The sequence below is a fragment of the Lineus longissimus genome, chromosome 18 (genome assembly GCF_910592395.1).
Source record: "Lineus longissimus chromosome 18, tnLinLong1.2, whole genome shotgun sequence".
NCBI lineage: Eukaryota > Metazoa > Nemertea > Pilidiophora > Heteronemertea > Lineidae > Lineus > Lineus longissimus.
The window spans coordinates 9,444,316-9,462,770 of NC_088325.1; the positions used below are offsets into that span (position 1 = coordinate 9,444,316).

General features: G+C 40.9%; 1 protein-coding gene across 1 annotated transcript in view; it reads left to right on the forward strand.

Moving 5' to 3' along the window:
* The first annotated feature begins 3,905 nt into the window (after positions 1-3,905).
* LOC135502555 (titin-like) overlaps positions 3,906-18,455 on the forward strand; it is a 30,088-nt gene continuing 15,538 nt past the window's right edge. Inside the window, exons 1-5 of the mRNA XM_064795504.1 lie at positions 3,906-4,121; positions 6,106-6,441; positions 13,877-14,146; positions 15,157-15,450; positions 16,212-16,505. Coding sequence (XP_064651574.1) covers positions 4,076-4,121; positions 6,106-6,441; positions 13,877-14,146; positions 15,157-15,450; positions 16,212-16,505 — 1,240 coding nt within the window. The 5' untranslated portion in view covers positions 3,906-4,075. The remainder of the gene's footprint in view (positions 4,122-6,105; positions 6,442-13,876; positions 14,147-15,156; positions 15,451-16,211; positions 16,506-18,455) is intronic.

Here is an 18,455-nt window from a genome sequence, read left to right on the forward strand (position 1 = left end):
GTGCGATGCGTACATCTATGCATTGAGCATGCACTCTGTGTATAGGAGCAACGTCTCCCAGCGATTTTACAGTACCAATATCATTATGTCATGTACTAAGTTGTGAGAATATTTAGGACTGCTTTCAATGATCTGTGTGACAGTAATATGAAGTTTTAGTTCTCCGTGTAAGACCATGTTGTAGGGAAGACAAATTTGAGGACATTTGTATACTACAAGTATGGTTGTGATGTACTGTTTCTGATTGTGACACATGTTTGTACTATTTCAGAAAACCCCATGTTATGGTGTTAAAAGAAGATTAGAAATCGACTCCCGAATTGTTGAGTTTTCCATCCCTGTCTCCACCAGCAACGACATCCTATTTTTATATAAAAGATTGAAATAGTTCTCATTTGGCTTTCTCAAGGTGAAGAGTAGATGTGTATAAAATTTGTTCATCATCCTTGTTAATCTTGAAGTTATAAGGCACATACAGGGTGTCTGATGCATGCTGTATGTCTAGACGACATTGAAACTTGTCTAGATGTATTCTACAAGTGACAAGCTATACAGAAATGTATCAGCTTGTGTGAGAGTAAGGTACTGCTAAGTCTACAGCCGCTGGAACAGGGGTATGCATGAAATGACGTCGCGTCATTTTTGGAGGCAGGTAGGAATGGTCTCCGCACTGGCGAGTTAGACCATGCAGATTATTCATTGGATTGAGGTTACCCATCCTACAAAAAAACACGTGACCGGACACTGGAAACTTACGCCCTCAAATTGAGTTCAACGAGTGAATTGCCGTCAAGCACAAGTCTATGTAATGGGTGAATGGGGGAGACTGGTGAAAGAGTCTAGATATGTTAACATTTCATTTTGGTAAAGGCAGTCTGCAGACCTCGGCGTGGTGGGACCGGTGTGACAGCGGATATAGTCCCCCTGGAGTTATAGTCCGGTAGCATTGTATTTGACCAATTAAGCAGCATGATCTATTGTACCGCTAACCCTAACCAAAACATTTAGCAATGCGGGCTATTGTTACACGGACTATCAGCCCTAGGACTACTATCCCTTGCACACCGGGCGTGGGCGTCGGGCGTGATAGTGCGTCCGGGCGTCTTTCATCATAAGCCGTTGTCATTAATAATTTATAGTTGGTTAATAACAACCATTAACATGATTAATGTTTTTTTGTGTGTAATTTTGCCTATATTAACCAGGTTCTATTCTTCCAAGGTGTGTTTCGGTCTGCTTAAACTTGGATGAACCCGCCTCCAACGACAAGCATGTGACTATTGTGCAGTAGTCATTTGTCATTATGAAATAAGGCTTTCTCTTGAGTTAACTGGCTGATTGGGAATTTGTGTGATGATAGACATGTTGTCTCTTGAGTTGACTGGCTGGTTGTGAATCTGTCTGAGGAGTTGAAAGGCTGTGACTGTCTGATTTGGAATTTGTGTGATGAGTTGACATGTTTTAATGCTGTCTCTTTAGTTGACTGTCTACTGTCTGGTTGTGAATCCGTCTGTTCACAGGCTGAAAAGCTGTATTTTGAACTAACTGGCGAGTTATATGTTTGAAGGCGGTCGCTTGAGTTGACTGGCTGGTTGTGAATCTGGATGCGGAGTTAACATGCGTTAAGATTGTCCCTTATGAGTTGAGGGCCTTGTTATGTGATTCTGTCTGATGAGCTGAAAGGCTGCAAGGCTGTCTTATGAGTTCACTGGCTAGTTGTGAAGCTATCTGATAAGTTGACAGGCTGTAAGGCTGTTACTTGGGTTGACTAACTTGTTTTTAAATATTTCTGAGAGCAGTGTTTGTGCTATTTCTCAGTTTGTTTAATCTAATTTTTGTCTAAAACGTTATTCCATCAGGTCTTCTCTTGGGATGTTGTACATGTAGTGTCAAAGTATAGCTGGTGTGTAAGCTGGCGAACGTCGTTTTCATGAAAAGGTCAAACTGAGATTTAGATAGGCCTTCGATTACCTAATAAAGATATATCACTTTCATGTAACAAATAAAACAAGGACATGCTGTGGGAAGTATTTCAAATTGATATTTGCTTTAAAAAAACCCACATATGCTGTGAAGGAATGTAACCAAATTCAGATTTCGGATTTGGAATTTCGTATTTCGTATTTCGTATTTGAAATGCGCTTTATGTGCTTTTGAAAAATAGCAATTCCTCTCTCGAAAGGTCTCTTGTAACAGTCATGACAGCGCTTGTTTGGAGTCACATGCTGAAACCTTAGAGAAGCTAAAACATAATAAATGTAATCATTGCAGCCACTGTAATTGGGTAATGATCCATCTGCAAGTAGTTTCATCATGGCAATTTGTTTAGTTGACCTAATGGAAGCATTGCATTGGAAAACGTTGTTATTTCTACAATAATTTATCGACGCAAATATCCATACAATGATTTTTTTTGGTTGCCATCCGATAGCGTTAATTGTGCTAATTCGTATAATCATATCATGAATAGTTTCATACATTTTCTAACTTACGGATTTGGCTCAGCTATTCATCTACATCGATGCAATCAAGTGCCATGTACTCCAGACCAGTTTTGAATATTGAGTTCAAGCTAGATGTTATCACGACCTTCTGCACATTGGATCGATCAGTGATCTCAGATGATGACGTCATAATCAGCGGGATGAGGCATTGACGTCAAAGCTTCACACTCATCTCGAGCACTGGTTTGATCGCAAGACCAAAGCGAGATTGCTCGTCTGAGACGTAATCATGCCAGTATTTCCAGGAACAGCTGGTATAATACTGATCTACCTAATATAAGGTATCTACGCCGAAATACCCCTGGATTTTAATAAATGTTGATGTTTATTCATGTTTGAATACAGTTTACACCAACACATAAACCTTAAAATAAATATTTTATTTCAAATCCAAACTCATAACAATTTAATTTTCAGTTCAACGTTATTCTCCAAGACTATCTGCATAGTATGAGGAGGTTCATACAATATTTTTACATGATATTCGAACAGTACAATAATAATTAAAGATAAGGTGATATTTAACGCTATTTTCTCATCAAAACCTTTTTCAATCCTACTGTAACTAATTTACAAACGAACAAACGTATACTTGCTTTACACTGCCTTTTCGGACGTGCTCACTGCAACTCGATTCTAGAATTAATGAACGCCATTTCCATCCATGCAAGGCATTAGCATTAGGGTACTTGAACTGGGTCGACAAATCTCGGATGCTACGACTGCACTTTAGCCCAAAGGTGGAAATGTCTCACGGATTTGTGTGCCAAGCCAGAGTAGCAAACATTAACCCTTGGTTTCCTCAAGATCGACAGAGCCAGCGATGAAATTAATGTAAATAACTAATTAACAATCGACAATGCATTCTTCTTCCCAGCGGAATTTAAGCCATGTAAAAGATTGTTAATTTAGAGGGTATCATACCATGCGACAAATTACGGATTGAAAGTTGGCATGCGCCAAAAAAGGACCAAGTCATTGCCTAAGGACACACGCGTTCAGGCTTTCGGACATAGAACAATAATATAGCTGGAATCCATGTAGTCGATCTAGTACAGGTGTATGTCATATCATGGAAATACATGTAGTTCTTCAATGCCAGTAAATAACAAACCGGTATTAGATCGACGAAACAAAAGGAAGTAGGACAACTACATGTATATATCATTATTAAGTGATCACGTGTTGATATACATAATTACAATTATATATACATTTATAATTGCTTCCTTGTCCAGATACATTATTTGACTGTCCCGTCAAACATCATATCATCGTCTCGATTTACATTCCTGTTACAGAAAAAGCTTGTAAAAAATACTATCAATATGTTATCTGATCGACGGGTATACCAGGCGTTTGGGCTGATAATCAGAAATGTCCAAGCTGATGTCTGTCATAAAACTTTATGCCGTGCCACCAAGGGTCACCGGATTCAATGAAATAGCGCTAAAAGGAGTCCTTACGTTTAAATGGAGTTACACGGCAGAGATTTAGCTAAGATATCAGTATGAACTAATTACACTATCCTTGAAGTCAATTACCTTTGAAGAACTTGGAGCGTAATCGCCATGAAAATTCTACCAATATGGGCACTTTCGATACTCCAGTTTGGAGGTAAGTAATATTTGTCCACATTTAAAACATCACACTTTTGGCTGTTTACTGTTGAAATGGATATTATCACCATAATATACAAATTGCATGTACAGTCCTTCCAAAAAGAAAATGTCCGCCGTTTTTTTTAATATCACTGAGATGAAATAAGATATTTGAATGCGAATTTCAGCAGAGTATGGCACATTTAGTTAGTCATATATCTGTTGTATTTGGATGCACCTAATTCCATCCCTTCGTTTTGTAACAAATATTAAAAAAGGTATAAAATAAAAAATTCACATGAGTCCATCAACTGTGCTTTATGACCATCATATTTTTAGACTTGCAATTTCATAGAATGAGTTCGATTGTTATGACAATCGCACATTTTTGCTTTAGATTTTTATGTTATTTTTTCAATCCTTCCATAACCTTTGATAAAGACCCTCAATCTCTCATGTATGCGCTGAGTTGGCCATAAAGAACATCACTGACTGCATTGCTGACTATGAAGGCTGTTCTCAAAGGTCCCCAGCTGTCTGGAAAAAACAATCACCCGTAGCGAGCTAAAACTGATCTTCAAAATGAACGAATTTAACAGGAATTTTCTACAAATGAAAGCAAACAAAACCTTTGTTGCATTATAGTTCATCCATAAATTGTGAGAAGAACGAAAATGAAATAAAATAAAAAAGTTACTTTTTGGACATTTTTAAAATTGCCTGTTGCATAATGAAGAGACAAGATTAGCTGGGTCCAACAGATACATGCCTCAATTATCTTATTCTATCTCTGTGATATTTACAAAACCTGTGGACATATACTTCCTGGTAGGACTGTACAGTCTCGGCTAGAAATCATTAACCACCGGATATTTGTAAATCACTCCGTGATGATCTCCCAATATTTTTTCACCAATTTTTGATGCATGGTTATTAGATCATGTGTCCATTATTTGGCATAGTGATTTTTCCGATCAATAGGCTGACTTGGGTTTCACCGTTGTTCGACGTTTGCCGATCGATTGAGATTTTCGGAAACTTTCTCAATTCCTGAAAATTGTGATTAACCTGTAAAATCGTCCAGTGTCTGCATAGTTGATTATCGCCTCCCAACATTTTCAAAATATTTGATTTTTTAACCTAAAAAGTTCAACTTTGTTGGGATTTTTGCACTCTGCTTTCGTGTCCAGTGAACAACACTCTGAGATGACCCCTCAAGCTTTACTAGATTCCGATCGACCATAGTTCAATTTTGGATGGCCTCGGCCAAATATAATAAGCAGTCTTCCACCCTCACGCCATGTCCTTCAAAAATGCTGAATGCAGATGAGTTTCAACCATTCAATTCAATCAGGATGTCAATTATGCAACTGATGGTCTCTGGGAAAACCACTAAAGCCAACCATACAAATCCAAAGGGTGGTCAAATTCGGTTGGAATTTATTCAGGCAGCCCGACCCTCTCCCGTATATTTTAGATTCCTCAACCGATAACTTCTATATAAGAAAACATCAAACATACATGTGGTTTAGATATTGAAATTTTGAATTCAATTTAAATTTCTACGCTCCGTACCGATCCGCAAGCTAGGGTCCGACTACAGAATACGCCCGACTCCCTGCTGTGCGGAATTGACTTTGGTCAACGCTCTGTCCCAGCGCACTTTTTTGGTGGTTTATGTTCAAACCATTCGTACATTAGTGACTTATCTGTGTATTCTAGTGCAACTGTTACATGCATCATCATCGATAAAGTTTTTTTTCAACAATCATCTATTCCCACTTAACGTTTAACAATGTATCAATATGTTGTTGCACTTTTTATATGGCCCGTGTGTAAAACGGGCGTCGCTGGCCTTTTGGTTTGGGGAAAGGGGAGGGCATGACACCTTTGAGCTGTTTCGGTCAAAACAACATTTTTGGTGACTCCTGATCCCCCTCCCCGCTAGCTACGCCCCTGTGTATACAAGGCATAATATCGTGTTGCTTTTCCAATTTCAGGTACTCTTGGGCTCACGGTGAAGAATACCTTCAGCAATTCACGGCCGCGCCTGGGCGATACAACAACGCTAATGTGCAACGTTGCGGGTGGAACTGCCAGCTATGTCGTGTGGTGGAAGGACAAGAGTCACAACAGAGGAACAGTTCATATGACGTTAAATTGTTTCGTTGATGAAGATTCGGTAAATGATTCCAAATCAAGATTGACGAAGAGTCAATGCGATGAGAACAATTTTAATTTTAAATTAAGTAATGTTCAAATATCGGACAGTGGAGATTGGGGGTGTGAGGCAGATGGACGCGAGGCCACAACCAGACTGAGATTGGAGGTTTTAGGTAAGTTTTAATTTAAGAGCTGAGTAGCATTCATCTTCAAACAAATCACTTTGTATGTTGAGGGCATACTGGAGCAAGATCAGCTGACGGTCGTGGCATGCTATTGCCTGATATGTATTGTGATTACGCCGAAACCGTTTCGTAAAATTAGGTAATCCCAGCCTCACTTCGGTAAGTAGTCCCCTCGACTTACTAAGTCGTAACCCCAAGATTATGAAAATGACAGCAAAATCGAGAAAACAATCGTTATTTAATAACAACATTTTGAAGTCTTCACCCCGACTTACTAAATCTTGCCCCCGAGATAATGGGGAGGCTGAGATTAGGGACTTACCACAGATCCTTATTCGTACGGATAGACATGCACACAAAATTAATCATCTTTCTACAGTTTTATCCGTACCGTACACGTATAAGTAATAATAATAATAATAATAAAACGATATTTGTATGGCGCCGCTCATGTATATATCGCGGCGCCTCACAAAGATAAAAATAAATAGGCCTAGATACATTACTTAAAAACATTACGTAAAAGGTACTAATACATATTATAAAATGATTTGAAAAGGTGGGTCTTCAGACTCTTCCTGAAAGCTGGCAGCGAGCTGGCAGATTTTATTGCCATAGGGAGATCGTTCCAGAGCCTTGGGGCTGCAACTGAGAAGGAACGATCTCCAATGGTACGCCTAGTGCGTGGTACTGCCAGCTTCAGGGAGTCTGAAGACCATAGTGATCTGGTTGGAGTATAAAACTCAAGTTTTAGATAAAATGGTGACATGTTGCGCAAACACTTGAAGACAAAGACGAGTAGCTTAAAATCAATCCGTAGCTTTACGGGCAGCCAATGTAGTTTAAACAGGACTGGAGTAATATGTTCACGAGAGCTACTGAGTGTTATCAGTCTAGCAGAACGATTTTGAAGTCTCTGGAGACGTGCAATTTGTGCAGCAGAAGCACCAGCCAGAAGTGAGTTGCAGTAATCTAAACGCGATGTCACGAGGGAGTGGACTGCAGTCTTGCAGGTGTCAGTGTCAATGACACTCCGAATCTGACCAAGCTGTCCAAGGTGGAAACTGCAACTTGACAAGATGCTACCAACTTGACGTTGCATGGTCAGTTGGGAGTCGAGCTCCACACCCAGACTTCGAACATGACATCTTGGCTTAATCATTGCATCGCAAAGTATCATTGGAAAGTTACTATTCTCAACCTCCTAATAAGTCATCCCCGAGTCATCCCACTCAGAAAAAAAGGAACAAAAGAAAAGATACAATAGCCTCTCACATTAGAAATACACTGCAAGTGTAATAATAGCGGACAGTCAGAACAGTGCATACTGGTAACCATAGCGGACAGTCTGCCTTTCATCACTGCATTTTAAGTCACTTTGAGCCAATTGTTTCTCCTCACATAGGCGTATTCTGTCGAACATGCTACACAGCACAGCACATGCAATAGTCTTCACCACTTAGGCAGATATGGTAGGAATAAGACAAGTTGTACCGCAAATTAAGCATAGCCTACAAAAACGAAGTTTTCTATACTAATTCTGGACAGCCACATCAATGTAAATATGTTAAGAGCTCACTGTGTACAAGCGCGTCAAAAGCAGATATACTAACAGAAAGTACATGGGCTAATTCTTTATTGTACATGCATCGGGTGGACAAGTGCACATATTAATGTGGGCGACGATGTATAGCCCAACGATTCGCATTGAAATACCCTTTCATAACAGAAGAATGCGACCAATGGACACGATACTTTCGGGAGATATAGCATTATTGTTTGTACACTGCGGAGATGTGTTCAAGTAATCATCTAGAAACACCCACCAGCAAATCAATGTCAAACATGTATGTGCTTTAAATTTGTCATTGTCGTCTGTGTAGCAGAGGAAAAACATCAAGGTCCAACCGGAATGATGCCACGGGTCACCGTTGGTTAGCTGAACTCTCTACATTTCATTTTGATATCTCATATGTTCCTGGTGCGTCTAATGTAGATGCAGATGTTTTGTCAAGGTTTCCTTGGTCCAAGGTTGAAATGGAAAGTGTTAAGGCAATTTGTCAAGCAGTGCAGACTGATTGCAACTTTGTGGATTCTTTATGTTTGTCTGTATCGGACGATTTGTCGACTGCAGAGGCGATCTTGGTAGATTCTCCTTGGCCAACTGTTGATATCAGGGCAGGCCAGCAGTCTGACCCTGCTGTTAGTAAATTATATCGTTGGGTCGAGTCCGAGGAGCGACCAAAAATGTGGCCGATATCTTAGGCCATTGGTCAATTCACTTAACTCATCATCATCATCTTCATCATGTCCCGCAGCTGTTAGGCCATTGGGGCGACGCTGCATGCATGACTACTTGGCACCATAGGGATCGGTCCTCTGCAAGGCGGATCAGGTCCTCTGTTCTACGTCCTGTCCAATCTTTTCTGTCATCCATCCAGATCCTCTTTGGGCGCCCTCGCTTTCGCTTTCCCTCAACTGTGCCCTGCAAGATCGTATTTGCCAGGGCTTCCTTGGCTCTGGTCACATGGCAAAACCATCTCAGTTTCCTCTTCTTGGCAACTGCCAACAGGCTGTCGTTACGTCCAATGTGCTGGGTGACCAGCCCTCTGACCTGGATGTTGGTGGTGTGTGACGTGTAGTGGATGTTTAGAAGCCTTCTGTAGCAGTTTAGCTCGAACGCGTTGATGCGTTTCTCAGTCTCAGTGTTCAGCGTCCACGACTCAGCAGCATATAGGAACACCGAGATCACCAATGATCTTAGTAGGTGAAGCTTTGACTGCATAGAGATGTTCCTATCTCGCCAGATCCTCTTCAGTCTTGCCAGGGCTGCTGTAGCTTTGGCAATTCGAACCTTCACCTCCTTCAGTGATGTCCCATCTTCTGTTTGCGTAGAGCCGAGGTAGACGAAATCTGACACTTGCTCCAGATGGTAGTCCCTTATGCACACATCTATCTGCTCCTGGCCGCCGGATACCATGGTCTTCGTTTTCTCCAGATTGATCTCCATACCATATCTGCCGCTGGTATTGTCTACTTTGTGGGAGTGGTCAATCTGGTCCTTCGGTGAGCCATGCAGGAGGTCGATGTCGTCAGCGAATCTAAGATTGCTTATCTCTCGACCCGAGATCGCCACGGGGGACTCTAGTTCGGTGCACGCTTCTGCCATGATGTTCTCGAGGAATATGTTGCATAGGGTTGGTGAGAAGAGACAGCCTTGTCTTACGCCAACGTTGGTTGGAAAGCAATCGCTGAATCACTTAACTACTGCAAGAATAATATGAGAACACATGTATTTGACTGAATGCATATGGAATGGCACTGATCACAAAGTATCAATATACAATTTACAGAAACTGGAGTATGTACATACCTGCAAGAATAATATGAGAACACATGTATTTGACTGAATGCAAGTATGGAATGGCACTGAGCCACACCAAACATTAACTTAAGAAGGCTGAATATATATATTATGTAATCTTAAAGGTGTTAAAAGTATTTAGACTATGATAGTTGAGGTAAGGTGAAGATCATGGTGTGCTGCCATCTACTACCTGGCAACACAACCACAACAAGTAAAGGCATTAACTCATTCACCAACATCTGCTAGAGTTATAGATAGTACCATAGTGGAACTGTCCGATAAAACGCACTTAGTTGGTTTGTCAATGTTTAACAACGAAAACTATATGTCCGATATGATTTTGGACAGTCGGGCGAGTAAGTAATTGAGGAATTAATCACGCGAGTAACTAATTGAGGAATTTAATTGTTGCCTCCGTTTGGGTCTACATTTTAGCTCCACCCTCGCGGTTTTGGTAAGACAATCTATACCAACAGTACTAGTGAGGTATCAATTTCTATTCTAAAATATCTCAAATTGAATATCGAATAAAGTAATTTTTGAATGCTTATTGACAGTTTCCATATTTTGCAGCAACCCAAGCGGTTATGGTTAACCATAGCCGCTGAACTCTAAACGGGGCCTCGTCAGTGCATTCACACTGTTAAGTGCGGTTCATTATAAATCCAGTTGTTTTGGAATTGTTGTCTGTTGCTGGTTACTCTCGTGGCAGGCGCTATCGATGATCGTGATCGACCACACCAACAAGTATTAATTTCTGTCCCATGCATTTATTATAATCGCGGCTCGCTGCATATCGGTGTATCCCTGCTGTATTTTTTCCCTATTCGTTTTGGTAGTGACTGTTTGGCAAGCCCAGTTTACCAAACAGCGACTTTTTTGCCCTGAATGGAGAGCCGAACCCATTGATATTGATAGTTGTCGAAGAGCTCATTATCATTCAATGGCAAAGCGGTCAACAACACTACTAAGAGTTACAGCGAATGACCTCAGCAATGTACCCAATTCATTTATTACACTAATCAGTTAATCACATACTCGTGTTTATTCCTCTCCATCGATTTTTGACGTGAAACGAGTTAATAAACGAAAACGAATCGAGAGCGAGAAATCGGCCATTTTTCATTATGCACATATTAATTCAAATATGACGTCACTGCTTTTCGATTGGCTAATGTGTTGTAAAGTATCCAGCTCGCCAAACAGGGTAGAATTATGTAAACCTGCTTGGCAAGCCAAACTGTGTTGATTATCAGTGCTGTTCGGCAAGCGGCTCTCAAAACAGGGCAAAATATACCCAGCCATTTGTTTTAGGAAGTGACTATTTGGCAAGCCCGGCTTACCAAACAGCGCCTTTTTTCTGCCCCAGATGGAGAGCCGAACTCATGCATATTCAACCATCCAGGAGCTCATTATCATTCGTGGCAACACGGTCAGCAACACTGGAGTTACAGTAAAACGCCTTTAGAAATGCACACTAATGCATTTAGCATGCTTATAAGTTAAATCACGTTTATGACTTTTTTTGTAAATCCATACAGTCATGTACATGTACATGCTGCTTCATGGATTATTGACCAAAACCCGAGTTTAGTAACAGAAATTGAATCGAGAGCGGGAAGTCGGCCATTGTTAAATATATATAAATTCGAATATGACGTCACTGCTCTCTGATTGGCCAATATGTTGTAACCTCTCCGGCTCGCCAAAGAGGGTAGTATTTTTGCCCTGTTTGGCAAGCCCGGCTTGCCGAACAGAGTTGATTTTTAGTACTGTTTGGCAAGCGGCTCTCCAAGCAGGGCAAAAAAGATGCCTGTTCGGCGAGCCGCTTGCCAAATAGACCCGGCCTTTGTTTTATCCATGGCAAGATACCAACACAATAAAACAAAGCTTAATCAGCCAGCCGATATGTCATAAACTGTTGATAAAAGATACATGTACATTTTTCATGATCGTAGAATTAGCATTCCAAATGCCTGGATGTTCAATATGTAAACAATGAGCTCTGACAGGTCTATATGCTGGTATTTTTTGTGTGGGCCTAGACAGTAATTTTCCCGCAGCATTATGCTTGAGCAAGCTAATTCGGACCGTCAATTAAACTCATATTATTAGTTTATTTTGATCCACCTCAGCATCTATGCACATGCCCTTGAATTTAGCCGGCATGATCAGAGAGGTTTAAATTCTGTGTTGATCTTGCAACAAGTGTCCTTTTTTTTAATCGAAAATATGAATATACAGATATCGTGGATGTCTGGGGTGCTCGTCATATTTTTTTTCTCTCATTAGCTTTCGTACATGTGTGTCAATATTAGCACCCTGGAGAATCGAAATCCTGAACTCCGGGCATCAAGTGCCAAGTCCAGGTTCGGAGTAGTCTGGTATTCCTGAATTCCGAGTCCTTCAATTGTTTCCTCCCTAAATTAGGTAGTATTTAATGGACGCGTATATTCGGATCTACATCTCTGCTTGGGCGGCGTGACGAAGCAAAAGATCGTAAAGCAAGCATAAACATGATAAGCTTTTCATTTATTGCAGCCTACCGGACGAAACCTTTAATGTGAATCTTCAACTATCGTATTCGAATGCACAAGTGGTATTAGAACTTTATTGGGTATTTGAAGGAAGGGAGTGCTGTGTTCCTAGACGCTCTATCGAGCGACTCGGAATTCAGGAATACCAGACGACTCTGAACCAGTCTGGAGTTGGCACTTGCTACCCGGAGTTCAGGATTTTGATTCTCCGTGGTGATTAGGCCAATAGAAATACATAACTAAAATTGGAGGGAAAAAATCTTCGAATTTCTTCAGCATGAGCTTTTAGTCCTGATCATGTCATCAACTGATCTGACTGATCGAACTATTTGTTGGCTCTGGAGGTATCATCCATAGCATGTATGTAGAGTAATTCTTACTATAACTTGAACCGAGAAATATACATGTACAAGTTTGGTCCGGTCAATTTTCCAATTTTTACCAGAAGACTTAATTCAAAAACACAAACTCCCAAACTAAGGGCTTGATCATCTTTTTTTTCATCATTTATATGCCCATACATTACTAATCTCACGGGTTTTCGACTATGGCAAATGTTTAAGGTTTTAGAGGTCAAATAGCTCAGATTGGCTGACGGTGGAACGTTTCGACTCCACTGGAGCAATTGACTTGAAAACTTTTATTTTATGTAACCCTATATGTTACGAAACCTTAAATACTGAATTTTAGTCCGGTTCGATTCCTAGTTCTGCTAAAGAAATTTAGAACTTATATTTGCCACAATCCATAAAAATCCCTTTGCAACACCGTTTAAACACAGAATACCTGTTTAGCTGTTAAAGGATGATTAACTATTAGAGGATGAGGTGTAGGAATGTCACCTTCTGCACCATTGAATTGGAAGAGCTGGTCTGGCATTTTTTATGATGCGTTTAATGATTTATGATTCTCAGTTTTTCATAATTTTCACTTTCAAATTCTGTCAAATACACATGTAGTTACCTCTGGCACTTAACAACACTACACCTTTGTAGCAGACAATATTTTATAACCGCTTTTATTGACTGAACAAACCTAAATATCTGCGCCCCCGACCAGCATGCACCAGACGTAGTGTCGATATAAGGAGAGGCAAGTCGGTGGTCGGTGAGCGGCCTCGCTATAAACAATAAGCAAATCATTACAAGTGTCATTGTCTATTGAACCAACCTGATGGGAGATGCTTCAGCCTACGATACCTGGCCTTCGTCATTGAGAGGTAATCGCAATTCAAATTGGAATACGCATATTTTTACGCAACAAAAATACCTAAAAGTATAGGTTAGGTTAAGACGTCTATGTTTATAAATGTTTGAACCCACTTCTCAATTGGAAACAATATATTTTCCTTCCTTTTGGTAACAACTTACCTTTACAACTAGCCCCCCCCCCCCCCCCACCCCCCACCCCCACCCCCCCCCCCCCCCCCCACCCCAAGACTAAATTGTACTGACTGCACAGGCAGTCTAAACCTTACTACATGCTATCGGTAATATCCTCTCTCATTCCTTGTTTCCAGTTCCACCCCTCACCCCAACAGTAACGAACCCATCGCCGGTCATTGTCGGAGACACTGCAAATTTGACCTGCAATGCCGAAAATGTCAACGTCACGAAACCAGTCACGTACACGTGGACTAAAAATGGCAACACTGTTTCACCAGGGACCAGTGCACCCGGTATTCTTCATTTTTCGTCCGTCACGAAGGAATATGCAGGGAAGTATGTTTGTGACGCGAAAAATGATGCTGGATCAAAGGAAAGCAGTGAACTGGATTTCGTTGTATATTGTGAGTATTATTCTTTTTTTTGTTTATACAAATTAAGGACTATTACACCTTACACCTATAATGCATAGTGCATACTATATGCATGGTTGAAACAGCATCTTACTTACTTGCTTACTTAGGCATGTTAGGTGGCATGGGGGTTTAATCACGGTCCTCCACTCAAGTCGGTTGGTAACTTTCCGTCTGGCTGACTCCCATGTGAGGTCTTTCTCTCGGAGTTCCTTCTCCATGGATCTTCTCCATGTTTCCTTCGGTTTGCGCATGCCCCTCTTTAGCTCTCCTCGCGAGCGGAGTCCACGTTAATGCTGTTCTAGGTAAGGAGTCGGTCAACATGTGTAATTCGTGACCGATCCAGTGCCATCTTATTTTTCTTACAACTTCAGAGATTGGTTTCAGCTTGCATCTAGCAGTATGTCTTGGTTATTGATAATCCTTGGCCAGTAGATGCCTTAATTCTTCTCAGACACTTCGTTTGGAATGTGTCCAGCTTTTGGCCGATCGTATCTTAGTTCCATTCAATTTCTGCATAACGTTTTAATGATATCTATGGGGTATAACCAGTCAACATTCTTACAGTTTGAGGGGTCAAATATCAATAGTTTTTCTTTACCAGTCAACTCAATCAACCCCGTTGATGATTTCGACAAATGTCAAAGCATCACATACTCGTTATTAAAAGCCGATTTTGTTGATAAAGATAAAACATGGGTTTTGGTTCTTTGCAATATTGGTCGACACCATCAGCAGGACTGATTTGACATGTGACGATATCGATTGACACTTTATTGGATGAGCCCGGTGATCAGATGTGTACTGTGGAGTGAGTCTGGGGAAAGGACCTTTTGTACAGAATCTACTATTCACTACAAGATGATTAAGTTCTAAATATGTGCGGGGATTTGCCGGTTTACGCGTGGTAGTTTTAAAATTACATTGTAATGTGGCATGTCGTGTTGAAAGAGTATCAGCTTGAGCATAAAACTGTAACCAGTCTTGGGTTTTATCTCCAGATGCACCAGATTCTTTGCAATTGAAAACAACAACTCCGCCGCATAATTCCAAATCGGAAAACCAAACGGAAACATTTACATGTGAAGCTATTGGCGGCATTCCGGTACCATTAGTGAAATTAATACGGCTGGAGGGGACTACGAAAGAGGCGCTGATTCTGGGAAATAGTCGTGTTTTAATTTTTACGAGGCGAATGATGCGACAGGATAATCAGGTCGAGTTCTACTGTGAGGCGACTGGACCAGGAATTCCCAATCGCATGATGTCCATGGTGATCACATACAACGTATTTTGTGAGTAACGATCTTACTGATTAGCGATCTTTCTAATTCCCCGACACTAACACATTCCCAGAAGCGCACAGTTGTCCAAATTGATGCAGTGCACAATTTGAAAACGTACAGATAAATAGCGCAATAAAAAGCATGTATTCATATATATGATAGAGCCCCGCTTAAATATTCGACACCACCTTCTTGTTTTATGCTGAATGGTAAATATTCACCCCAAATGCCATTTCATACCCGGTAGTTTTCAAGTCAGCTTGACGTCCGAAGCGAATAAGCATATTATGTGTGTGTGGTAGAAGATCCGCTAGTCCGAAGGCCCGCTCATCCGAAAATAAACAAAGGTCCACTGGTTCGAAACAAAATTGTGATCGTGAATGTTTAGTTATAATTACGATAAGCTAGTTATCTAAACATCAAATAATATTTAGAGCAATTGGAAAAAATATACTGTATTTCTTTCAAATAACAGTGTACGTGATTTTTATTCATGTAGGGCCAACCCTAAGCAGCGACTCTAATTCACAATCATTTTGCAACATTAAACGTATTTATAAGTTTGCCGTGCCAAAAAACATGTAGGGACATTTTTGTCAAAATGCATTTTTGCGAAATTCGTTATGGGTCACCCTGTAATTTCATGACACCAAGACCAGCGCGTCAATGACTTCAATGAACCTAACAACACCTTGATGTCTAAAAGCCGAACGAGTCCGGTGACTTCTTTTCAAAAATACCTGACCAGTGGCTCAATCATCTGTTCGCAGTTCCACACAACGTCCAGGTCAAACTCAGCAAGACGACTGTGAATGAGAATGACTCTGTATGGTTTGAGTGCACCGCCGGTGGGGGCAACCCAGAGCTCATTACGCGGTACCAGTGGCTCTGGAAGAAGAGTGGCGCCACCTCGGAACAAGTCATCCAGGACACCGCGACCAGCACACAGAATGGGAAGTTCTTGGAGTTCGTGCGTATTCCATATGATAAGAGTGGGACGTTCACCTGTAAGGTTTGGAACAATGGTGAAATGGGACAGGCGTCGACAGTCCTCAATGTACACTGTAAGTTACGTTAATTGTTTTTTCTGCATGATATATTGAGCGATAGTCAAGAAGGCTTATTTCGAGTTTCGACGTGAACTGTTTCGATACATGTACTGTGAAAGAGTAGAGACCAATACTGGCGATTTAGTGCAACTATATTTCGCCTAGCTTGCTGCTCCTTATAGAGTCCCTTTAATATGAATCAGGTTGAATCATTTGTATGCCCATGGCCCTAAGCCTGGTGCACTGAAATGTATTTAGGGGGCACCGCACCAGGAGTCTTCACAAAATGATGAGTTACCAAGGCGGCGTTGAACAGTGTGTAATGCGGAAGTGACATGATTAGCAAGCTAATAAGTTCTAGTTTTGTAAGACAGCTTGTCATTGGTAAATTTTAAAGTTTTGAATTTTGAAGTCGTGTTTTGGATTTTGAAGTCCAGTTTTGAATTTCGAATTCCAGTTTTGAATTTCGAATTCCAGTTTTGAAATTTGAAGTCAAGTTTTGAATTTTGAAGTCAGGTTTGGCATTGTTGATTTCGAATCTTCTGGGCTTTCGTAACATTGTGATATTTCACTAAATCTTGAACTGATTACTTCTATATCCGTATATCCAAACCGATTTCTTCCTTCCCATGTATTTGAGTCCACTATAAATACAATCCAGAGGTATTAAGGTAGCAGGAAGGGATGGGCGTTTGTGGTTTCTGAGTGTGAGGGGGTATAGTGGTGTCTGTTGACTGTGCTTCAAGAGAGACTAGGTCTTTCATTGTAGCATTGCGAAACTTTGGTCAGGTCTGTCTTTTGTAATGACCAAGTCGCTTCTAGAGAGACTCAACCACTCACTCTCTTGATTACAGCGGCCACCTCAGCGCAACCACGCGTGCCTAATGGTATTAGGCTAAGTAGCTTCGCGCGATATGCACCATTCTAGGAAAACTCAATGAGGAAGTATGCTCATTAGCATAGTATATTTTTAGCTCCAGCTCGAGTTAATCTTGTGCAGTGTTTCTTCGGGCCAGATACATTGTGGTGGAAAACGTCTTGTGCAAAGAACACCTGGCTTGCGCCAGACTAATAAATGAAGAAGGTCTGGTTGCGCGAGACTACTGTGATAAAAATGACAGAGACTCTGTGACGTAGGCATATACCTTTTACAATTAAAAATGCTCTATACATGCAATAGAAGAACCATGCCATCCCGAGCTTCGCGCGATATGGACCATTCTGGGAAAACTCAATGAGTAAGGTATGCTCATTAGCATAATCTATTATTAGCCCCTGCTCGAGGTAATCTTGCGCAGTGTTGCTTCTGCCCACTTACATCTTGCTGGAAAACGCCTCGTCCAAAGAAGATGCCAGACTGATCAGTCAAGAACTTCTGGCTGCGCGAGACTTCTGTGATAAAAATGACCATTGCTGTCTGGCATGCGCCAGACTAATAAGTGAAGAACTTCTGGCTGCGCGAGACTACTGTGATAAAAACCATTGCAGAGACTATGTGACGAAGGCATATATTTTTTTACAATTAAAGATGCTCTTAAAAGACGATATGGAATGATTTTTTATTAACATTTCTAGAACTATATACCTTTAATATATACCTCTAATTATCACTTTACATCAATAGGTCGGCGATAGGTCACGTGCTTTTCTTTCCTCGTGACAATATACAGCAAAATAGTTACTACCCCACAATCGCGCTATAAGTCCATAATAAGGCCACGGTGATCCGTTATAAATTTTTCGCCAGCTTTGCTATTTTGCCGCTACGCGGCGCGTTGGGTCCTTGCGTGAAGTTGGTAAATTAATTAAATTCGGGACTGGGGTTCACTTGGCAACTTGCACCGATAGTGTAATTCGAGCAACCCAGTTACCATTATATTGCTGGTTTAAACTAGAACGTCCAAGTTTGGCTGGGACCCGAGAGTATGTAATGTGATGTAATGTAAATATGGATTTATATAGCGC